A 24611-nucleotide genomic window follows, 5' to 3' on the forward strand; every position below is an offset into this window, starting at 1 on the left:
CCTTTAAAAATACATCTTTCTTAGCTTTAAAGGTGAGCATTATGTTACCCTTTATAATCTCTTTTTAAAACTTCTATTGCATTACCCGGCAAACACAGAACGTTTTACAGAAAACATTTAAATGTCGGGTTATATTAAAAGGGCATTTCGTGATCCACAGCCTCACCCCCTCCCACTTTTCTCAAAAAAAGGTTGAGATTTTTTATACCACTGGAAACCTCTAGCTATACATAATGTTTATGTACCAAATTTTCTGTGAACATTTCTGAAGGGTGTATTTCATTTTATGATGTTTAATAGCATTATTACCAGTCCCAGAACAACGCCAAATATGGATTAAAAGACCTTTGACCTTGGATGTACAACAGCATGTTATGATCTAATGGGAAACTGTGCACATCAACAAACACCATTTCTATCAAAAAGGCAACGTCTGATATAATTTGAAACCACATAAATTACTAGAGTTGGTTCTTCTCTTGGATTTGGACCAAGCTTTAGAATATCGAATGTTGCGTTTTGAAATAAAACAAACCAGAAATTTATCACCCATTGTAAAAGATATGACACATGTACCGAATACATGTACATACATTGGCTGACCTTGTGGATTTCCTGGCCCAGCCATGCTAACCACATAAGGAGATTATACGATTAACCTAGTGCAGCTATTGTCATAGCAGGGTATTATTATGTAATACTCCTGATCCATATTTGGCGTTCTCTTGGACTGATTACAGCTTTTGTTCATCATTTTAATAATATTCCCCATACACCCCTACATATAGGCGTCTGCACACATGAAGAACTATATACGTGGTAATGTGACTGGTGTGTGAGCACTTTCCGCTACATGTACTTTTTGTGCCCACTGGAAATTTCTCCAAATTTTTGGGGAAAATGTGTAAAAATTAAAACAATTTATGTTAAATTTGGCTCAAAATTTTGACTTTTGGTATATCGATGGGTCCAAATTTCTTTAAAAATTGGTATACTGATGAGTCCACCTTCAAATTCTCGGCGGAATGTAGTTTTATTTATTTGGTATGGTATGGTATAAATAACATCACATAGCACATATTACAGCAACGTATTACACAAAGTTATGTAGGACATAAAATCTGCCACGACCACATCCCTGTTCAAGTCTATACAATAGACTCATTGTTTTCTTGAACTGTTCTCTTGTTATTTGACTTTTTGTGTATATTTTTGTAAGCGCAATGGTAGGCCTATCTTCTGGTGAATGGCACCATATATTGCCATTTTTCCCCTTCCTTTCATCCCAATATTTTCAGAGGATGTTACCGGAAACAAACAAAAAAAATTTTAGTAGGCCTCATATGGAATTCCAGTTGCTTATGAATACAATCATAGAGACAAGGAGGCAGTGGCATAACTAGGGGGGGCAGGGGGTGTAACGTTCCCCGGGCGCAACATTTAGGGGGCGCCGAAATGACGGTGGATAAAAAACAATCAATTCGGCGCCCCCTCCAAGCGGTGAAAGCCGAACGCAGGAAAAGGAGTCCTATCTGATTGGCTAGAAATTGATCGCTAGATCGCTCAGTGGTAAAGTACAAACTCAAAATGTATTCAATTCTATTGAAATCAATATTCTATTATTGACACAGATAAAGAAAGTTTACATATGCATTGTGTTATAGACTTGTGTGTGAGACTTGTGATTGAATATTCTATACAAGCACCTGGATCTTAGGTGAATGGGCTAAATGTGTTCCTTTATATAATTGTAATTCTCAAAATTAAATATATCACAATCATAAAATGCAGTAAGATATATCCAGAGCAAATACCAATGGCCGCTAATTAGTGTATTGCATTTCAAGTTAGTGTATTAAAAACAAAACCTGGGTTTTACCTGAAAACAAATCGAATTTTCTTGTAATAGCAACATCATATGGGGTACTAGAGCATGCGCAAATCGTAATAATGTGTAGAATAGAAACTTGGTGGTATCTCATATGATAGTCGTATGGTGTAAATGGTATGCTTAGCCTGAGTCGCTCAGCCTATCTCGAACAAAATCGCCATGCGTAGCTATTGAAAAACGAGAGGATTCGCCGTACTATCACAGCAATTTTTGACACGAAGATATAGGGATGATGACACTGTGGGGGGGGGGGGCATTATACATTCTTGCCCCGGGTGCCACTGCAAGGAGGGATTCAATAATTCACTTTTAGTAGTCAACACCGGTTATTTTACAGCTGATATCCCAGAGTTTTTTGGCCACACCATCATCCTGTGCTAGCTTAGATAATTTACCCAGCATACAGTTGTCAAAATATCTGCCAGAATACTTGGTAATTGATTCCTCTACTGCACAATAGATGCTAGGCTGGGCACCGGCTTCTTCATTATAACCAAACACTCTGGAAAATACAAATAAATGTGTGAATATGAGTACCTGTGATATATAAGTTTGCTTTTATGCTCACCAAGCCAAACCAATTATAAACATCTCAAAAAAAGTAATTACCCCCCTTTAAATAATGGCCATTATTAAAAAACAGGCTATTGTATTACAAATCTGTAAAATGTCTTGTGGGAAGAATTTTTTTCTGCAAATTTTGACACCTCATTTGTAACAATTGTCTTAATATTGATGTCACAGTGTACATTTAAATCAATTTAACCCAAGATTTGAAAGTTGCAGTAAATTCTATTGATTTGTATTCAGTAAAATGGAAGGAAATATGTGTAATGATATCTGAGTGTTTTTGTATTGATGCAAGTGCAACTTTCAAATCTGGACCTCACTACATTAAATTGACCGGTGTTTTACTGCTTTCTGAGCCATCGTATCAAATGAGGTATCAAAATGCGCAGAAATAAACAAATAATTACTTATTTTGAAATGTTTATAATTCTACTCTTATTTTGTTGAAAAAGTGCAGAAATTGCTGAAAGGAAGGAAAGAAATAAAAGAAAGAAAGAAAGAAAGAAAGAAAGAAAGAAAGAAAGAAAGAAAGAAAGAAAGAAAGAAAGAAAGAGAGAGAGAGTGAGAGGGGGAGAAAAGAAAGAAAGAATGAGAGAGGGAGGGAGAAAAAAATAAAGACAGAAAGAAAGAAAAAGAGAGGGAGAAAGAAAGAAATTTAAGAAAGAAAGAAAGAAAGAAAGAAAGAAAGAAAGAGTGAGAGGGGGAGAAAAGAAAGAATGAGAGAGGGAGAGAGAAAGAAAGAAAGACAGAAAGAATGAAAGAAAAAGAGAGGGAGAAAGAAAGAAATTTAAGAAAGAAAGAAAGAAAGAAAGAAAGAAAGAAAGAAAGAAAGAAAGAAAGAAAGAAAGAAAGAAAGAAAGAAAGAAAGAGAGGGAGAAAGAGAGAAAGAAGGAAAGAAAGAAGGAAAGAAAAAAAAAGAAGGAAAAATAGAAAGAAGGAAAGAAAGAAAGAAAGAAAGAGAAGGAAGGAAAAGAGAGGTGAAGAAGAATTAAAGATTATAAGATGACATAATTAAGGATTATAATGAATCATACACAAGTATAAGGATTCTTGAAGAGGTTGGTAAACAGAAGTTGGTGAGAAAAACATCACTCTGAAGATGATCATCGTCCAAGATGGTCGAAACGGTCAGGTCAATTAAAACAAAAATTTTGGTTTTGACAAGATGAAATGTATATTACAAGTATAATGATATTTTATAGCGTGCGACTGTTTTTCAAATTGTCACAAAATAAGTCTGTAAAATTAACTTACCTGGAAGCAGAAGAATACAATAAGTACCTCCACCATGGAGACCCTAACTCATAACTTTGTTGAAATATACTAGTAGATACAAAGCCTGGATGGAGGCTGTATGCGGTCACACCAGAATCCTTCAGCCGTTCAGCTAGAATTTTTGTAAACATGATATTGGCTAGTTTACTTCTATCATAGCCAACCAAACCAGGGTATTTAAGCTCTCCATCTCCTGGCCTAAAATGTATGTCAGCTTCAGATACTTTGATATGGGCCATTGAGGAGACAGTGACGACTCGACTAGGTGCACATTTCTTGAGGCGATCAAGTAGGAGTAGGGTAAGCAAAAAGTGTCCTAGATGGTTGGTTCCAAATGTGAGGTCATAGCCTTGTTTTGTCTGGCGTCCATAGCTACGACCAACACCTGTATTCAAATTAACAAGACTCAAGCATATTTATAAATAGATATAAAACATGAGTTGCAATTCCAAACCAGCATGCTTTGGTTTGCTAGCTTTGAATTCAGCCAGAACGGGTTTTCCCCGGTGGGTTCAGTTTGTATTTGGTAGGACGTATCACCGTTCCAGGATTTGAAAATGACCCCTATTTCACAGGGAATCAAGGACATTTGCAGCAATTTTACCCCCTATTTTGCGCGAAACCAAGGAAAATTTGTCCCCAAATACCTCCCCAATTTTTATCATTTTGAGGACGCATTTTTATTTCAACCCCTTATCATGAGGAATCGAGGACATTTTTCCGAAATAAATATCCCTATTTTTGCCATTTCAAGGATGCTTTTGAAGTTTCCCCTTTATTTCATGTGGAAATGAGGACTTTTTTTCGGAAAAAATATCCTATCAATTTTTGTGTGGAACTACTAAAAAACGGACAGAAAAAATACAAAAAACGAGAACTGTAGCGGTAAAACGCGGACGAAAGTCCTAGAAATACACCCTATTTTTCATTTCAAGGACAATTTTGCTCCAAAACACCCCTAATTTGGACAATCGCGAACAATTTTGCCCTCGAAAATTCCGCGAACATTTCTTGAAAAGTACCCTAATTGGAACCATCATGCGTACACATCGTCAGTGAAGACTGAACCCACCGGAGGGTTCTCCCCTTGTTTTTACAATCATCCCACTGACAGGTACCAAAATCAAGAATCGAAAAAAGTGGAAGCGGTAGGAATAAAAAATATTTCTCAAATTTTAGTTTTACCATATTGCTACCACCCCCAAACCTTACTACAAGCCTACCCTAGCTACCCTAGCCCAACTAACCTCTCACATAATTTTATGTCGAGCATATCTAGGCATTAACAGCTGAAATCTAGGAGATAACGCTGACGAAACTTCGGCCAGGCACAAGTGACCTGGTGAACGAAGGTGGTCGCCGAGATAGCTGGTCGGGTATTTTACAGGACAGGCAAGTGTAATCGACAATCGGGCGTTACCCTGATCGGAACCGCCTGTAAACGAGGTCTTTTATCATGGATCATCTGCCCCGCCATAACCAGAAGAACCACGGGAGAGCGGAGATTTTTTAGGTCCCTGCGGGAATCGAACCGGGACCTCTCGCACCAAAGGCAAAGACCTTAACCAGTGTGCCACGCTGCTCCCACTCTTGCAGGTTAGAAATTTGATATATAGGTCATCATATACAAAATGCATGCATGGACCTATTTATCAAATTTCTAACCTGCATGAAAAAGCTGTTGAATGCAAGAAAAAAATTCTTACCCAGAAGAAAAAAGCTTGTGCACTTAAATGTATTTCCTTTTTTGTATTTTCAGAATTTTAGAATTTTTTTAAATTTCCAAAATTATGTGAAATAAAGTAATTGAAACTTCATTACCAATATTATGGATTTATTAAACATGCTAAAAAAAAATTATACAGGTCCGATTTGGGGGTTCTCTTTTGGGGGTAGGGGCAAGGGTGTTAGGCTATTTGGGCTTGGGTGGGTTTGTATACATGTTTAAGGTTTGGGAAGGGGTTAGAGTTTGTGGTCCGTTTAAACGGTTAGACAAATAACCGTGAATTTACACCCCTAGCTAAAATGGGCCAAAAATTGAAAAATTGTGGCAATTACAATTTTGTTGATTTATTTTGTCCTGGTATAATTTTTCCTGGTATTTAAAGCATTTTATCCCAGTATTTAGAACCAGGGGGTTGCCAGAAGTTATTTGATGAGTCCAAAGACTGTAACCAATTTTAAAGCATCTAAAATTTAATTTGAATTATATTTGCAACTTTAGCAATGATATTTTTGATGGGATCACTCGTCATGATCATCTATGTGTTTACTTTTGAAATTCTACTGTGTCATTTTGCATTGATTTAGAGGCTAGATAAGGACTCTTTGAATGTGAAGCTATCAGTGAGCAAATTTGAAGCTATAAAAGACTTCTGCCATAACTTTTGAGGGCATCATGGCCAGCTTACCTGCATTGTTGATGAGAATATCCAATCTTTCTTCTTCTCGCAGGAACTTGTCAGCAAAGTTTCGAACAGAATCTAAATCAGACAGGTCCAGATGGTAGTATACCACATTACTACTGCCCGATTTCTTTTGTATTGTTTGTAATGCACCCTTAGCCTTCTCCTCATTACGGCATGCTAATATCACCCGTGCTCCTCTCCGTGCCAAGTCAGCAGCTGTTTCATGTCCAATGCCTGCATTGCCTCCTGAAAATATAGGTGAATCATATCATGATGAAAATAATCAAAATCAAATTAAAACCTGCTTTTTCAAAACTTGCTCAGTTACACCCTCAATTGTGTAATTGTGTATTTTCCTGTGGATGTTCCATTTAAAAACAACCTCCCTCTAGAATCTACTGGCAGATGCGTACATTGGAGAGGCCTTAACAAAGGGGTAAAAGTGTCCTTGAACCCCCAAAAGGGGTATTTTTTTACAGCTAATTTGTCCGTTTTTGGTAGGGCTCCGGAAAATTGCTGTAAATGTCCTTGAAAGCGTGCATAATAGGGGTCATTTTTTACTTTGGGAACGATAACGCGTTACGCCTTTGAATGGTCAGTAACAACACTGGGGCTCCACCACGGTGCACCATATTATCATCCTCATTAGGTTTTTTATTCAGCATAATTTTGACAGAATTGCATTCTTTAAACATGCAAATAATCAGAATGTATGTGTTGTTTGAGAAGCCTAGCTTCAAATTTGCTCACTGAAAGCTTCGCATTTAAGGCTAGAGTCGAAAATAAGGTGTTGAAATCTAGTTGAAGTAAATGAACCATGTGGGGGTGATTTTATGATAATAAAAAACATAAAATCAAGGATTGCAGAAATACTTTGCTTTGGGCTAGAAAGTGACTTTACTTCACAAAATAGTAATAATAATCACTTTTTTTTTTCTGGCGAGTAGATTTTCTTGCAAAATTTGGCTTAATAAATAAATGTACATTCTAATTTACCGGTGACCTTTGACATTCTGTTGTGGCGAGTGACGCCATGGTCTTTCAATTCACGCCGAGTGGACTATCCTTGACAGGCTTGACTATGCTTCAGTGGTCATGAAAGAATTCAAAAGATAACCTCTGCCCCAATTCCCAAGCTATTGTCTGAAACTGCACCTCGGAAGATGTATGGTAAGAACTCAGTCCTCAAATGATAGTCATATAACCATGTAACGACCAAAAGATAAGTGACTGACTATCATTCTGCGTGTTTCTACTGGGGAACGGTTCAAGTGGCGGGTAATGTGGTTTTATAGTTTAGAGTGTTACCGGTTAATGTGCTCAGTGGAAACAGATCGATTCAGAGTGATGCGGTTTGGACACCCGGCAACCGTGATCCACCTCATGAGGTAGACCATGTGGTGCGACACCCGGTATTTCTGTCAGTAGAAACACACCGGTTAACAGTTGCTGGGTGTTGAACTTCTTTTATGTACATTTTATGTATCACATCGTGAAATTAAAAGCAGCTTGGGGGTCAGGAAAACATTTTCAGTACTTCCGATACACACCACAACCCTTATTTTAAGCATCAGTAGAAACGTGCTGGTTGTTGCCTGAATCGGATTGTGGGTTACCATGTAATACCGGGTACGAATACAGAGTTAGACATGATCACATTTTGAACATGTGAGGGCGGGCTTCATTAAGCTTACTTGTGATCCAAGATCCTGTCTTAACTGTGTAATCCAATAGGAAAATGAAGAAAATTTGGATTTTGACCCTCAAAACTCCAACCTAGCATGATTTTTAAAAAATCTGCATTTGAATAATATTTGATGCTATCCAGTAATGAAAGCTATATTTCATGAAACATTAGCACATTTTTGTAAAATGGCCCTTCGTGCTCAAAAATTTAGCCATAAAATACATACACACATGTTAAGACATAGGAAGCCATTGATAATGCTGGGACACACAATTTGGCCCATTTTGGGACATTCAGGCGAGCATACTTTAATTCCTCATTACATTGCCAATTATAGGCCTACATACATAATTGACCACTCATTTTTTAAGTTAAGAGATTCTCTTTTAAATGAAAACAATTTTAGATGAATTTATTAAATTTCAAAATTTTAAGAACATGCCTATTTACGAGTGCTTAGTCAAGTTAGTGTAAACACGCAGATTGAGGACCGAGTTCCGAGTTTAAGCTTACCTGTAATAACAACGGTTTTCCCGTTCAAAGACGTTTTGATGTGAGTACAATAACGTCTAAACAGTCCTCCATTCGCATTGTATCTGACAACAAGAATCAGCGCTGTAATCAGCAAAATTATACCAATTAAAATCCACTCCATCTCATCAATTCACTGTATTATAAAATACACCCACGTGAGAAATCATGTGACAGGACACATGACACCAGGGGTTTAAGGCGAGCCCGTCGTCCAATAATAACCGCACAAAAACAACCTGTACAGAATGAAATCTATTCTAACAAAATAATGCCAGGTTTTCCCAGGAAGCTGCTGCGAGTGTTGTGAGTGTTTGATACATTACATACTATGAGCAAGGTATAACTGGAAGCAATTCAGAATAGGGCATTTGTCAGTGGGAAGTATGAACTATAGTGGCAAATGTAGGCATGTTCAGAAAATTTTCAAGTAGGATATTTCACATGGAAATTATTTTGTTTAAAGGGGCACTTCGTGATGCACAGTAGGGTGCATCAGATGCCCCTCATGTCAATGGATTCATCTGTCCCTAGTCTTAAAATGTTCCTATTGTCACAAAACTAACATGTGCCAAGTTTGAATAAATTCGGAGGTCGTCCTGAGGGGCCACCGAGAGCCTAAAGTTACAATGTGTGTTCCTATATAGTAAATTTCGTTGATAAATGTACAATTCCAATTAGAAGCCGATCGAACAATTTAAAGTAGCTGCCATATCAAAACCGTTTGGATTTAGAAGCTCAAATCTTGGGAGCTAAGCGTGCTGATAATCATCTTTGAATCTGTGATGAAAATCCATCTCCAAAGAAATGACCGTGTGTGTTTTATTGTCAAAAGCGCCCCCACAGTCCATATTCTTGGGAAAATCTATAATTTCTGTCTTAACCAAGTGCTATAATACTTTATTTCACACTGAAAGTTGTTAATATGTATTATATATTGATCTAAAGTTCAGAAAATCTGCTTTGTAAAAGTGTAATGACAACCAGGACATCAACATTTGTAAAATTTGAGGTAAAAATTACCACAAAATGCCTATTTCACTGAAATTTTGTATCGAGGGCGCTTGTGCCAATTCCACACATGCTCATTTTGTTGGTGATTAATTTTTATCACCGATTCAAGATGATTATCAGTACTATAAGCGCAAAAGATTTGAGCTTCTAAGTCCTAACGGTTTTGATATGGCAGCTACTTTAAATTGTTCGATCGGCTTCTAATTGGAATTGTACAGGGGTCAACGAACTTTACTACATAGGAACACACATTGTAACTTTAGGCTCTCGGTGGCCCCCCAGGACGACTTCCGAATTAATTCAAACTTGGCACATGTTAGTTTTGTGACAATAGGAACATTTTAAGACTAGGGACAGATGAATCCATTGACATGAGGGGCATCTGATGCACCCTAATGCACAGCCTCATCCCCCACTTTTCTAAAAAAAGTTGAGATTTTTATATCACTGGAATACTCTGGCTACATAATGTTTATGTACAAAATATTTCTTGCAGATGAATTCGTTAAAGATATCGCAAATTTGAATTTCGTTCTGGTGCACCAGAACGAAATTACAACGTATTGTCTATGGAGCAGTGTAATACACATAATCATGCATAACTCGCAAACGCAAAATCGGAATCAACTGAAATTTTGGGAATATGCTTTTTTCGTGGATACTGAAAAATGTCATAAAAAGAGGATGCTAGGATCACGTCGAAACACTCCTTTAAAAAGGTGATTATTTAACTTAAAAAATGAGGGGTCAACCATGTCTGTAGGTCAAAAATTAGCGAAGTTATGGGCAAATGTCTGTTTTTTAAAAACTACACTTTTCTGCGGACATGCCTTACACTGACTTACTGTACAAAAAAAGCATGTAATGCATCATTTTTTACCACGATGATCCATTTTACACAAAGGCGATTTAATTTTATGAAATCTAACTTTCACTGCATGCTGACTTCTGTATCAAGGATAAAGTACCAGCATTTTTTGGACTGCGTCGTCAAGTTTCTGGTGTCTAAATTTCAAATTTTTGTATTTCCCTATGGGGATTACACAGTTAAGCCATTGACTGTGAGCTACTGTGGTCCAAACTTTTTGGATTGAATGTCGCCCTCTATAATAAGCAATGTGGACATGTCTAGCAAATGGTGGTCATAGACAAACCTAGCTGGGGCATGTTGGTGTTGTGGAGGTATCTGACCCCTACAAAATGTTCCAAAAATGCTCCCCTGGACAGGGTTTGTTTTCACCGAGTTTGAGTCCCGTACTCCTAACAGATGTCCAAAAAATTCAATTCTAAGATTTGACCCCAGATGACCTTTGACCTGACCTATGCATGATGTTCCATAATGTTCCCCTGGTCTTGAGGTTTATTGTCACCATGTTTGAGCCCCGTACCTCTTACAGATATCCAGAAAATGAAATTCTACGATTTGACCCCAGATGACCTTTGACATGACCCTTGCACAGTGTTCCATAATGTTCCCCAGGTCAGTAAGTTTGTTGTTGTGGAGTTTGAGCCCTGTACCCCTAACAGATGTCCAGAAAATGCATTTAGAAAATTTGACCTCTACATGACCTTTGACCTGACCCCTGCAAAATGTTCCCCTGGTCATGAGATTTGTTGTCACTGAGTTTGAGCCCCATACCCCTTGCAGATATCCAGAAAATGAAGTTATAAAGATTTGACCCCAGATAACCTTTGACCTGACCCCTGCAAAGTGTTTCAACATGTTCCTCTGATCATTAAGTTTGTTGTCACCAAGTTTGAGCCCCGTACCCCTTACAGATGTCCAGGAAATGCGTTTCTAAAATTTGACCTCTGCATGACCTTTGACCTGACCCCCGCAAAATGTTCCCCTGGTCATGAGATTTATTGTATCGAGTTTGAGCCCCATACTCCTTACAGATGTCCAGATAATGCAATTGTAAGATTTTACCCCCTTAATGACCTTTGACCCCAATGCTGTGTGCAAGGTATGGGCACTGGGTAAAGCCAATGCACATGTGTAAGTGACGTCATTGTGCTATGTAATATGTGGCAGAAGAAGCATTTTGAAGATATTTGGTTATATACCGAAAATGCCCCTTTAATGACCTTTGATCCCAATTCTGTTTGCACCATATGGGCACTGGATATAGGCGATACATATGTGCAAGTTACATAATTGTAGGGTGTAACATGTAGGAGGAGAAGCATTTTGAAATTACCTAGTTTTTGTTGCCAGAAGAAGAAGAAAGCAGAATCGGATAGCATTAGAATACCTAGCTGGGGTGTGCCCCCCCCAGCTAGGTAAAGAAAGAGTATCACAGCAATCAAAAAAACAAACTGAACTGGGCACAGACAGCGTCATCATCCTATATCTTCGTGTCAAAAATTGCCGTGATAGTACGGCGAGTCCACTCTTTCTTTAAAAGCTATGCATGGCGATTTTGTTCGAGATATGCCAAGCGATTCAGGCTAAGCATATCAATATGAGATACCGCAGCGTTTCCATTCATACACATTTATGCAATCTGTGCATGTTCAGTATCCCATGGTGTTGCTATTTAAAGGAATGTATTTTGTTTTTATTTGTTTGATTGTGTAATGTGTATATTTCTCTCTTTAGAATTTATGGTAACATTGTGAATTACTGAACAAACCATGGATGAACTGACACAAATAAGTAGCTATTCCACCCAGCAAATTGACCAGAAATCTCAGGAATTAAAGGAGCTAAGTTTTCAAATCTGGTCCCACCCAGAGACCTGTTATAATGAAACCCATGCCCATGAAGTGCTCACTAGTTTCCTGGAAAAGGAAGGATTTGTCGTAGAAAGAAACTTTATCCATCAAACCGGTTTCAGGGCAACGTTTGGTACCAACAATGGCGTCAATGTGTGTGTGATTTGTGAATATGATGCCCTTCCTGAGATTGGTCATGCCTGTGGTCATAATTTGATTGCAGAGTGTGGAGTTGCAGCAGGAATAGCGATAAAGGCAGCGCTGGAAAAGGCTCCAAACAAACATGGAAAGGTACATCTATAAGATTATGTTGTCTACACTTTGTCACCTGTGTGATCATTTATTTTGCTTTTATTAAGAAAATCTTTTGGCTCAAAGCTCCTACAGGTGTGTGTTATTTTTTTGAGTAAAATCCTGCGCATTATTGGGTATTTCATTTGATTTTTCAACAAAAAGCCAAAAAACTCAAGATATAGTCTCTATTTGTTATTTATTTCTTTAAACAGTCGTACAGCACATTGCATATGGATGTCACAGTATCAAAATGCATATAAGGGTTACCTTGACAAGCATTTCAAAATTCTATATTTAAAACACACAAAAATTCTGTATTGATTTTCAACTTTTTGTTATTTTATAGGTGATTCTATTCCAAAGACATTAGACCCAAAGAGTACCAACTATGCCATGTTTGCCTGTCACTCATTAATTAAGGGCAACATAGTGTACATTTTTGTACCTCCTGATCGTTTTAAAAGTGTGAGCTCATTTGTGTTGTACACTTAATTTTCCTTATTAAATGTTGTCCCAATAATGCACAAAGTGTTACACCCACGTTTGTAGCAGTCAACTTTCGAAGATGCAAGTTATCATTCTATATCAGGTTTTTACTGATAAATCCCAGTGGTACTCTATTATGGTTTCCATGTGTGATAAACCAATACATGGTCAATTTACCATGTATGATGTAGTGTGCACTAAATTCTGAGCTTGTACTCTTTCTATCTAATATCTTTGAGTTCTATGGGTTATTCACACCCCTACACGTTAATCTTTCCCCTAGCTATTGCAGTTGCATAACCCGGGGGTGTACTCAAGTTTGGTTTGGGTATAAGGGTGTGCTGCTGAGAATTTGAAAGGGGACCCATCAATATACCAATTTTCAAGAAATTTGGACCCATCGAATTTGGCTGAAAATTTTCAGCAAAATTTAACACAAAGTGACTTAATTTTTACAAATTTTCTTCCAAATTTTGGCTAAGTTTAAAAACTGTTGGCTACAGTGAGCCAAAATTCGGCTATTTTCCGAAAAAATCTAGAAATTTTTGAAAAAACAACCCATCCACATATATTCAAATTGGCCTTGAAAAAGGCTGAAAATGCTACCCATGTTTGTGGCACATCCCCATATGGTCATTTGTACTGAGTAACACCCCCCCCCACACCCCGGTTGCATATAACTACACTGGTAGACCCGAAGGGAGGGAGGTCAAGTAGTGCAACCATGCAATTAATTCAAATCCTGGTACCGGTACTCAGTGTTTACTCTCTCTGGAAATTGAGTGCGCCAAATGAAGCATTTCTCCCAAAAATTGACTCAATTTTGTCTCAGCAATTCCTCAAATTGACTAATTGTAATACAGCATTGCAAATTGTTGTGGGCCAAATATAATTTTCACTGGGCCAAATTTGAGACATACAGCCTCTGAGTAAACACTGCCGGTACTCAACTAGTTCATCTATTTCAGTTGCCTAGGCATACACCTACTTTTAACATGGAAAAGAAGTAAGTTTATGTATGGTACCCATTGTATTTTTATACAATTGCAATGTAATCATATCTTTCATATTCTTCCATTTTCTGCAGGTGACTATTTTAGGCACACCAGCTGAGGAAGGAGGAGGAGGGAAGCTTAAAATGATTGAGGCTGGTGTGTTTGATGAAATCCATGTGGCTTTAATGGCCCATCCATGCCCTCACAATATTCCAAGACCACCGCTACTTGCTAAACAAGAGTAAGAACGTGTTTATTGATGAAAACTTTTAAAAGTGAATTGATAATGTATCCTAACAAATGAATTTTGGTGCAATGGTGCAATGAAACCAGGGGGGGCACTTCAAAATGAAATGGATATAGGTGTAGAGCTGACACTTTCACAGTAAGGGGCATTCGGTGAGAGCAAAATGTAAAAAATATGGGGTCATTGGGTGAGAGTATGATTTTTGGAATTCGGCGAAAGCAAAATGAAAAAAAATATGGGGTCATTGGGTGAGATGGAACCTTTGAGTGAGAGCCGAAACAGTGCCACAGAAACTTCGAACATTGAATTTCTTGTTCTAAATGGCTTTTCAAAATAAGTAACAAAATCAGTGACAAATGAAAGTTGCTGTTCAAATTGAAAAATAAGGGTCTTTGGGTGACAGATCAAATGAAAAAATGAGGGGTCTTCAGGTGACAGAGCATGTGTTTGTAAACAATTGGGTCTTTGAGTCACAGTGACACTGAAAAGGGGGTCTTAACAGCCCTACATATACGTCACCTCCAAAGTGGGAGTGTCCCCCCTCGATCTGCATAGTCAGTCGCCTCATTTCTTGACTCGTTCCAGCTCTGCAAAATATGACACTCTACGACTCCTGTGATAAGAGTTCAACCTTCAAGCTTTTATACATATGGGGTATCGGTATTTGGGTTACAACAATATTCTCAGAAAGTGGGCGACATTTTGTGACGGATTCATTAAATCCTGGCGTTAAATTTGGCAAATGATTAGAACATTAACTTATAAAAAGGGCTTGTGATGTTATCATTTGCAAAAGGTTTGTGTGAAATCAAGCCGATGGCGGAGGAGACTAACGACTGGCATTGCTTGATATTCTCAATTTGTGAATAAGCTTGTTGACAACCCAGGAGCACCAGTTTAAGTCCAGTCTTTAAATTGATCCCATTCTGATTTTGCTTTCAGAGTACAGATTACATTCACTGGTAAGCCAGCTCATGCTGCAGCGTTTCCATGGCAAGGAGTGAATGCATTAGATGCAGCTGTTATGTGTTACCAAGCTATCTCATTAATGAGACAACAGTTTAAACCTACATGGAGGGTACATGGTAAGTAGAGTTTCTGATGATGTAATTATTTGAAAAGTGATATAGACAGTATTGAATAAACTCAAGCGGAACGATATAACAATTTAAATGGCAGCCACGTTGGTTTATAAGTTTTAAGTGACAGAGGGACAGGTGTCTAGGTCGATTCCAAAACCATCCATACCTATCACACGTGTTATTGTATTATAGTGCAAATTGCCCTGTGATACCTTATGGTGGACAGAATTTTATAAATGAGGACGAGTGACATAGTATTCGATAGGGTCTATTGTGACATTTGCTTAGGAGGATGCCCTGATGATTCAGGTTTGGTCAAAAGTTTGATTTTTACATGAATCATGCCTTTAGGTGCTGTATTTGTGACAAAATCCAGTATTTTAAATAAATTCATATGATCGAAACATTAGTTGAATACATATGCAATGTTGATAACACTGTACATACATGGCATGCGGGGATGATCATAACGCATTAACAGGACCGACCTCAGTGCATGATCGACGGAGTGACATGCATTAGAGGCGATGGAATTAGGAGGAAACAAGCATGACAATATTAATTTCAATTTTTCTGTATTTGGTGCAAAATAGGATGATCATACAAGCACTGAATTTCTCTCTATTTAATTTTGTTACTAAAAATTATATCACTAATAAATAAGATTAAGATTATTATAAATATGGCCAATATGGAATCACAAATAGCCTCTATTTCAGTTGTACTAACCAGGCTACTTTCTTTTCAATGTGGACATAGTAATATTTCATGAATTTTTGTTGTTGTATATACAGGAATATTTACAAATGGCGGTGTTAAACCAAGCATAATTCCTGACAAAGCAGAGCTACAGTATTACCTGAGGGCACCAACCGTTCTTGAACTTGAGGAACTGAAATCCAAATTTGAAGGCTGTGTACAAGGATCTGCATTACTGGCTGGATGTCAGGTAGGAGATTTTCAAAGCTATTTAAGCTTGATGCAATCTTATGATTCATGAGGCTATGCTCTATCTACAGCAAGACCACTATGTGGGGCTATTCCAGTTGCATACTCCTCCTATATGAAAATCATGCCCTTAAGCTTCCACACAAGGAGTATAGATTTCAAATGGAGTCACCTATTCAGGTAATCTCATTTGAAATTCACACTCCCTGTGTGGAAGATTAAGGTCAGGTGGTGTAAGAATTTTAACTGGAATAGCCCAATGCACCATGGTAATTCATAAAATCCTGGTTTCCCTCACCAAAGACCCAAATCTAATCTAATCTGCACTGATGTGACAATAAATATTTAGAATTTTAGGTATCTACCCGGCAAACACAAAACATTTTGGACATCATTCGCAAAAGGTTAGAAAAGGTTGCCAGAAAACAATTGAATGTCGGGTTATATATAGGTATATAAAGGGTATAAAACGTTTTCATAACATTTAAAAACATTTTTGTTGATAACCTACTGTAAATAATCTAATATAATGTTATGTAAGTGTTAACAAAATATTTGGCAAAAATTTTTTTTAAAAATATTTTACAATAACATTTTGAAAACAGTTTTAATATATTGTTGTAGTGTGTTTTCATATTTAAAACATTTTAACATGTTTCCATGACCTTTATATAACCCGACATTTGATGTTATTAAAACATTTTTATCTAAACCAAAACCCAAAATGTAACATTTTTAAAACGTTTTACAAACATTTTTGTGTTTGCTGGGTATGTTACCATACACACAAGGCTAAAAATAAAATAAAATTGAAGTAATTTTTTTAAAGGTTTTTGCATTTAGGTTTTCAGGCTACCTACAGGAAAGAAACTAGTTTTGTATGTTTTTTGGGTTTTGTTTTGTTTGTTTTTTTGCCTATTGAATTCTTACAAACATGTCTGTTAACTCTGTTTCTTACATACCATTGCCTTATCACAGGCTAGCTACAAGTATGACACTGGCTACCTAGACCTAGTGACCAACAAACATCTTGCATCACTCTATGAGCAGCATGCCACCGCACAAGGTCTGGTATTCACAACGGACAAATCAGTGGAACAAAATGAGAGTGCTTCGGGTGATATTGGTAATGTGTCGCAGGTCATTCCAACCATCCAACCAGGATACAGTATACATACTTCGGATAGTAACCATACCAGAGGGTTTAGAGAGGCTGCAGGTATATAACATTCATTAATAAATAAATAATAAACTTTCTCATGCCCAGTTAGGATGTTGTGCCATAAATGATCGAATAAATAATAAGGATTGACCAAGCATCGATAGTCAATCGAAAGATCAAACTAATAGGTTCTTTTACATATAATAAAAGTCAGAAATGTTGAGGTATAACTAAACTTTTACATGTGTCTTTCTGTTTTCTTTGATTTTAGGTAGTGACAGGGCCCATCTGGCAACTTTAACACAAGCCAAAATTTTAGCACTGACAGCACTGGATCTGATCTTTGATGATAACGATAAAACATTACAAGCAATACAAGAGGAATTTAAAGCAACTTTTGGCAGCAGATGACCTAATATTTACAGAAAGTGTTTTAGAATAAGCCCACTAACTGACTCAGGAAAATACAGCACTATTTTATTTAAATTCAAACAATATTATTCCCTTTTATCATTTAGTTCAATTTAAAGTTGTTCTTAACCCTGGAATTATGGAAACTTTTGGGCCTCATAACTGCTAAATTGTTGGTATAAAGTATATAAAAGACTCGACAAATCCATCTGTGAGGTCAAACTTTAGATTTTTATGTTACTTTTGAAAAAATAAATAAGGCCAGAAAACAGTGGTTTTGGGGGGTTTGAATTTTCTCCAAAACTAAGCATTTTTGCCAAAATTTTACCTCACAGATGGATTCATCAAGTCTTTGCCATTCTATATGAATACTTTTATATACTTTAGACCAACAATTGAGCAATTATGAGGCCCAAAGGTTTTCAAAATTCCAGGGTTAAGACCAACCTAAAATGATGCAACTGGGAAATTTTTTCCCATCTTTACCCCCAAAATGTTCATCCCCCACTCCACCCCAACCATGAAAGCTGGCTACTCCCCTGGTCCCCCATTTGACTTTAATTCTCAATTAAGTCAACCTTAGCATCTAGGATTGAATTGAACATAATATTTTTAAATACTCAAAATAGTGCTGTATTTTTGTCTGAAAATTGGGTATTATCATGTGAATTTGTTCAAGGAGAATGTACCAAAATTTTGTAGAAAGCTACAATAAGATTGATAGAAATGTAGAGTTATGTATATATGTGTAATAATTATGTGTAATAAATATGCCTTATTCCAAAAGATGCATGACCATGTTTTCTGCTTTTGAAAGACTAGTGCAGGCAGACCCATAGCCAGGGAGTGTGACCCCCCTCCCCCCTCCATGGATAAAAGGTCATGGGAATTTAAAAATGTACCCACGGAAAAGGCCTCAATTGTAAAGACAAATTTTCATAGTATTTTTGTGGGACCAGAGAGCACGTCAGACACATCAACTTGCATTCTGATACGAGGAATGTCCTGGCAAATAATTTAGATTTTTTGAAATTTGCAATATAATACAAATTTTATGCAAATTATTAAAAAATTGATATATTTTTGATATTTAACAGTCCTTGAAGTAAACATATGATAAATCTAATGATATGTACTTACAGTATAAGACAGCATTCAAGCTTTGACTTACGTTTGGTGGACAGAATGGTGGAAAACTAAAGTGTAAGATATCCTACTTAAAGGAACATTTTCTAGGGTGAAATTGTGTGTAGAAACTGAATCTGACATAAAAAATGCATAATTATCATTTGGAAATTTTTCCCCATAGCACTGTACAGGCATATTTCTGCCCAAAGTCCCCAAATTTGAGCGAAAATCGGCGCAAAAAAAATAAGTCCTTCAAAACTGGGACTCTCAGGGCTAAACAAATATAAACTTGCTCTAGAGGGAGGTCTTGGCTATAGCAAGTTTATATTAATTTTGTTTAGCCTTAAACCTCACAGTTTTGAAGGACTTATTTTTTTTTGCGAAGGCCCTTATTTTTTTCACACCCGCCGAAATGTTAGGGGTAGGGGTGACATATTACTACTTTATTTTTTTTCAGTACATTTAACTTTATCAAGTTTTATACCACTATTTAGCTATTGATATACTGAACAAAAAGACACAAAAAGCATCACAATAGCTCATACCATTGAGGAGTTATGGCTTTTTCAAGGTCAAAATTAGGCGAAAATTGCATTTTTCCCCAAATCAATTGTCACCCTGACCCCGAACTTTCTAACCCTGTTACAAAAATAAAGAAATAGATTTATCCCATTTAATGATTTGAATATCACAAATGTACCCTTGCCACATAATTAGCATAAACAATTATGCACTACTCAGTAGTTTTCATGTTCATACACTCACAGGAAATTAGCAAGTCAAATTTTTTGTCACCCCAAAACGACCATTTTCGGCCAAAATTGGACCAAAAAATGAATTTTTCTCAAAATCAGTGAAAAATACAGGGTTTTAAGTGCCAAAATCTGAAAATATGTGACATTTTACCCCTAGAAACATTTAAGTAATCAAGAATTTTGACTGTTTTCACCCCTAAATATTTTTTTCACATGCGTGTCCGCCAAACGTAAGTCAAAGCTTGAACGCTGTCATAAGTAGCTTGGAGGAAAGGCGAACCATCATTAAAAAATTTTGAACTTTTGTATTGAAGATATATTTTTTCCCCAAAAGACCTAAAGTAATTATGTCTTTTTGGAAAAAATATCATTATATTTATACAGGTTACTTTGACTGTTAAATGTTAAAAGTATCAATTTTTGATAATTTGCCATAAAATTTGTATTAAAATCGCAAATTGATATCAGGACATTCCTCGTATTCAGAATGCAAGCCGATGTGTCTGTGCTCTCAGGTCCCACAAAAAAACTGTGCAAACGATGATTGAATGATTGTGATTATTGAATATTACAGGTGTGAAGTCGGGCATCTGCAGGTTATTTTTAGTATACTGGTATTTGATTGATGAAAAGACTACAATAAGCCCCCGTGACGGTTATTCAGGATTTCAACACTTATTTCAATACGCCTTAACTGCAGGGGTCTTTAAGATGTCGATTTTCATCTCTCTGTGAACATTTAAGAATAGCTATCATGATTATATATAGACTAATATGATGAATTGAGGCTTTGTCACCTTGGCCCGGGCACCAGACGCACAACGCGAATTATTATACGCATTTGCATCACTCGGCATCAGTAAAACTTTTATACAACATAACTAAGGGTGACAACCAAAATTTTTAAAGAGCGTTGTACCGGTAGTATTTCCAAGATCAGCATATACCCAGCAAATAATACAAAACGTTTTACAGAAAATGTTTTAATGTCAGTTTATATTAAAGGGTATAAAACGTTTTAATAACATTTAGAAAACACATATGAAACTTAATGCAAAATATTATAACATAATGTTATTAAGTTTTGACCAAATATTTTGCAAATAGTTTGCCAAAAAACATTTTGCAAGAACATTTTGATAACATTTTTAAAATGTTGCTGGTGTTTTCTCATATAAAACGTTTAAAAAAAATGCTTTCATGACCTTTATATAATTAAATCGTTTTGACCAAAACCAAAACGTGTTTACAACAGGCTTATAACATTTTAAAACATTTACATTTTTGTGTTTGCTGGATAAATCCGATTTGTCCGTTTGAATACTAAAGCGATTATTTCCGAACTTCGGCAAACAACATAATTGTTAATTAAAAAAATGTTGAATATACTCGTATATAAGGTTTTGTATGATCATCATGCCAATTATGGACACTTATGCTAAAAAAGGAATTTCTTGACCTGTTGCATTATTATAGCTATGCCGCTATTAATAATTCCAGGACCAGTTAAACAATTTGTACAAAATATCTAATAGAGCATGATTTGGCATTAGGCTGCTCAGCTCTTTAATCTGAAATTGTCTGAAAAGACTGCGATGGACCCAGGAGCCATGTACCGTTGTACAGAGTACATTCCCCTTTTAATCAATTATTTATCTGAACTCTGATATGTGACGTCAACTTTTCACGATCATTATTACTAAAATCCCAGCCTAGGAAGTTGATTTTGGTAATCATTATTAAACTGTTAATATGGCTACATGAATCCTTAAACATGTTAAATATATGGTTAAATAAAATATGAGTACATGACCACGAGAACAACCTCTCTGCATTGATTATCCACTACCATCGATTACACATCACTGGACATTTTGCCATATTCAATAAATGACCATTGATGAATCGAACTGAATTGATTTGGTTCAAAAAATTGTTTGCGTGTACACAGATGCACTTAGTTACCAAATATATATTTATCTGTTTGTGTCAGGCGATGTAACCCTGATCGACTTTAGAGTATATACCATGTGCAGTAGACTTTGTTTGGGCATCTACCAGCTTTCCACATTTTCATGGGAACTTGAACAGCCCAGAATGAGCCAAGTCTGAAAAGATAAAGCAAATTGAACGAACATTCGACATTAATTATAACTTAGATGATTCTTCAGTCTTCTGGCAGAATTGCGGCTAAGTGTAATGAAAGGACTTCGACTCAGTGATGGACTTTATATATCCCACTTGGACTTATGATGTAACATACATGTACAACTTGAGCGTGGACACATGATACGTCTTGCTATTAAACCTGAAGAAGATGTCTTCTGTAAACATTGATAGTGTTTGGATAATTCCCAAAAGCAGTGCATGACCAAGGTGATGTTAATTGACTCTTCAACATTGCTTGCAACCAAATAAGTTCTGCAATCTACTAAATCATAACGGTACCAAAGATGACGGAACGGTTATTGGACGCTGTTGCGTCTCTTCGATACAAGCAGATAGAATGTCTAGTCGGCAGTGGTGTGGACATTAATTCCAGGAACGCAAGAGGACAAACGGCTCTTATGATTGCATGTTTTCTATCCCAAGAAGACAAGCGTTACCGTATGTTTCGGTTCTTAATGAAACACAACGCAGACATACTTGACCTTGATGACAATGACACAAGTGTTTTCCAATATGCGTGTATGCGAGGATGTCTTGATATTGTGGAAATTATTCTCAAAAAAGCATCAGTTGCTGCGGTAAATCTAGCAAGCACAGATAAGGACGGGCGAACGGCTCTTTTCTACGCCGTCACAAACGGTAATGTCCAAATTGTAACTTTGCTTGTAAGCCTAATGCGAGAACGGGGAATAAGTGTTGACACCGCGGATATAAGTGGCAGAACGCCGCTATTACAAGCGACAATGTTAGGTAACACAGAAATTGCGCTTATTTTAGAAGTCGAAGGCCGCGCTAACCCAAGAATATGTGATCGAGAAATGCACATGGATGCCAATGGATGGGCTGAAGATTCGGCAAGAAAACAACAAACAATGGCGGAAGAATGCGCCGAAGTGGAGAAAATCCAAGAGCTTATTTTTCCAAATTTAAGTGGAAGTAATCGCAGAGATGCAATGAAAAAGCAGAGAAGTAAATGGCAAGAACGACCACCTTCTTTGCCAATGATAAGTTATAGAGACATCACAAATATGGCTATTAATGAAAATAACAATTACGAATTACCGAGCATCTCAGAAACAAAACCGTATAAATCACGGAAGGGTACAAAGATGACACAACTGAACAACAAATCGTTTGATTCTGCTTTATCGTTGTTAGAACTTTCGCGGAAAAGCAGTTTAAGTAATATGCGCTTGCAAAATGTTGGATCCATAGATGTTAGTGAACAAAGTAGTTACGATACCTCATCAAACTATACTATAAACAAATTATTAGGTTTCTGCTCCGATCAATCCACCGGGTGCTATCGGAAAGCAGCACAGCCACCAAAGCCACGAGTTCCTGCCCCGTTTCCTGTTAAAAGTAGTTTTGCTAAAGACAGATTCCTAACATTAGCAACGCTTGCCAAAGTCTTACCTAGCGAAAACGCGCAAGGTCTTCGGTTTTTATCTGTTCGGACGAATTCCAGAGGCGGTCAGAAACCAGGAAATGCCAGTCCATCAGCAGAAGGTTCAGAAACTGGAGAACCTGAATCAACTTCTCCATCACCGAATCCAGAAACTGGTTCCATGTGGAAGCGTCTTAGGAAGAAGTCAATGGGTATGGGTGCAGGTGATAGTGGATGTGGTGACGAAGCAGGAGGAGCAGGTGCTGGTGGAGGATCTTTGTTGAGTCGATTAAAGAAGTCAAAGAATAATGTGCCTCACATTGTTACAACGCATGCCAGATAATATGGACTTTTATATAATCAAACACTCTTAAAACGATATACTCGTTTTTGAATATATAGAAACTTGTCAAATTTGACAATTATTTCTATTCAGATGAGGACATGACAGATTTCTCTTCAAAATGAATCAAATATTTTCATCAAAATGACACGCTACTCATCAAATTTGATAAGATTGCCTTGTCATTAAAAAAAATAGGTTCTTGTCAAAAATGACTCGACTTAACAAATTTGAATAACTTGTCTTGTCAAAAATGACCACAAAAATCAAAATTTGAATAGTTTGTCTTGTCAGATGGGGACTTAACAGAATATGAAATGGGAAATCTGGTCAAATAATATAAGTTAGATATCTTGTCATTTTGAATTGTTACTTGTTAAAATAAAACGGAAACTATTCATTTTGATAAGATTGTCGGTTCAAAGTGATAATATACCTAATCAAAATGATCAGTAGGCCTATATCGCATCAAAACGAATATAGTTACGGGAACAAAAATAAATGAGTAGGGGTTATTATTAAAAAAAGAATACGAAATATAGTGTATATTATACAAATTAAAACTAATTGACATCAAAAACATTACTGATTATTCTATTTTGGCTACTAGAAATATAAAATGGATATTATATTATATAAAGCACATTCTTTTAAATTGTACTTCTTGGAATTTTTTCTGAATTATATAAATTATTTCAAAAACTATTTGAGCTCCATAACTCAATTATACACGAATATCTGGTATATTTTCTGAGGACGAACTAAGACCTTATAATGTAATTTGAGTGTTTTTAATTATAGCAAAATATAATTATACGACAATATTTTGCTCAAATGTATAGACTTTGTTGCTGAATTTAGAATCCAATGTTACTTGTAGCACGACTTCATGAACAAAAAAAAGGAACATATTCCATAAGTGATGGCCAACTTATCATGCTGCGCACGATCAACTTTGAACTTAAAAACTCACAAATATGTAGCTTACTGGAATGATGTGTATATTTTTTTATCATGTATAATTATTATGGATATTTGTTTCGTTCCTACAAAACCAGGAACAATTTTCATAAGAATCCCCCAAAGTAAACTTTTTACATGATCAAACGT

General features: G+C 36.5%; 3 protein-coding genes across 4 annotated transcripts; 2 read left to right on the forward strand and 1 right to left on the reverse strand.

Annotated features, from left to right (window-relative positions):
* Positions 1-1175: 1175 nt before the first annotated feature.
* LOC140164523 (retinol dehydrogenase 12-like) lies at positions 1176-8521 on the reverse strand. Its single transcript, XM_072187822.1, has 4 exons — positions 8345-8521; positions 6148-6390; positions 3716-4121; positions 1176-2393 (listed from the first exon to the last, which is right to left on the reverse strand). Exons 1-4 carry the CDS (start codon positions 8484-8486, stop codon positions 2201-2203), a joined length of 984 nt encoding a protein of 327 aa, XP_072043923.1. The 5' UTR covers positions 8487-8521; the 3' UTR covers positions 1176-2200.
* An 83-nt stretch (positions 8522-8604) lies between these two features.
* On the forward strand, positions 8605-18562 carry LOC140164521 (xaa-Arg dipeptidase-like). 2 transcript variants are annotated; one of them, XM_072187820.1, is made up of 7 exons: positions 8605-8702; positions 11979-12385; positions 13962-14110; positions 15059-15201; positions 15993-16147; positions 17125-17365; positions 17580-18562. In XM_072187820.1, exons 2-7 carry the CDS (start codon positions 12014-12016, stop codon positions 17717-17719), a joined length of 1200 nt encoding a protein of 399 aa, XP_072043921.1. In that variant the 5' UTR covers positions 8605-8702; positions 11979-12013; the 3' UTR covers positions 17720-18562. The 2 variants fall into 2 exon arrangements, with proteins under 2 accessions (XP_072043921.1, XP_072043922.1); XM_072187821.1 differs by having other exon boundaries at positions 8618-8668.
* A 2835-nt stretch (positions 18563-21397) lies between these two features.
* LOC140164524 (uncharacterized) lies at positions 21398-24067 on the forward strand. The gene has a single exon (XM_072187823.1). The coding sequence runs from the start codon at positions 22056-22058 to the stop codon at positions 23499-23501; it is 1446 nt and encodes a 481-aa protein (XP_072043924.1). The 5' UTR covers positions 21398-22055; the 3' UTR covers positions 23502-24067.
* Positions 24068-24611: the final 544 nt, after the last annotated feature.

The sequence above is a fragment of the Amphiura filiformis genome, chromosome 11, assembly GCF_039555335.1.
Source record: "Amphiura filiformis chromosome 11, Afil_fr2py, whole genome shotgun sequence".
NCBI classification, from domain to species: domain Eukaryota; kingdom Metazoa; phylum Echinodermata; class Ophiuroidea; order Amphilepidida; family Amphiuridae; genus Amphiura; species Amphiura filiformis.

Coding starts and splice junctions, on each gene's coding strand:
- LOC140164521 (XM_072187820.1), top strand. CDS start 12,014: ATGGATGAACTGACACAAATAAGTAGCTATTCCACCCAGCAAATTGAC. Junction 14,111..15,058: donor CCGCTACTTGCTAAACAAGA/GTAAGAACGTGT, acceptor TTTTGCTTTCAG/AGTACAGATTACATTCACTG. Junction 17,366..17,579: donor AGGGTTTAGAGAGGCTGCAG/GTATATAACATT, acceptor CTTTGATTTTAG/GTAGTGACAGGGCCCATCTG.
- LOC140164524 (XM_072187823.1), top strand. CDS start 22,056: ATGACGGAACGGTTATTGGACGCTGTTGCGTCTCTTCGATACAAGCAG.
- LOC140164523 (XM_072187822.1), bottom strand. CDS start 8,486: ATGGAGTGGATTTTAATTGGTATAATTTTGCTGATTACAGCGCTGATT. Junction 6,391..8,344: donor GAAAACCGTTGTTATTACAG/GTAAGCTTAAAC, acceptor CTATATTTTCAG/GAGGCAATGCAGGCATTGGA. Junction 4,122..6,147: donor TATTCTCATCAACAATGCAG/GTAAGCTGGCCA, acceptor ATTTGAATACAG/GTGTTGGTCGTAGCTATGGA.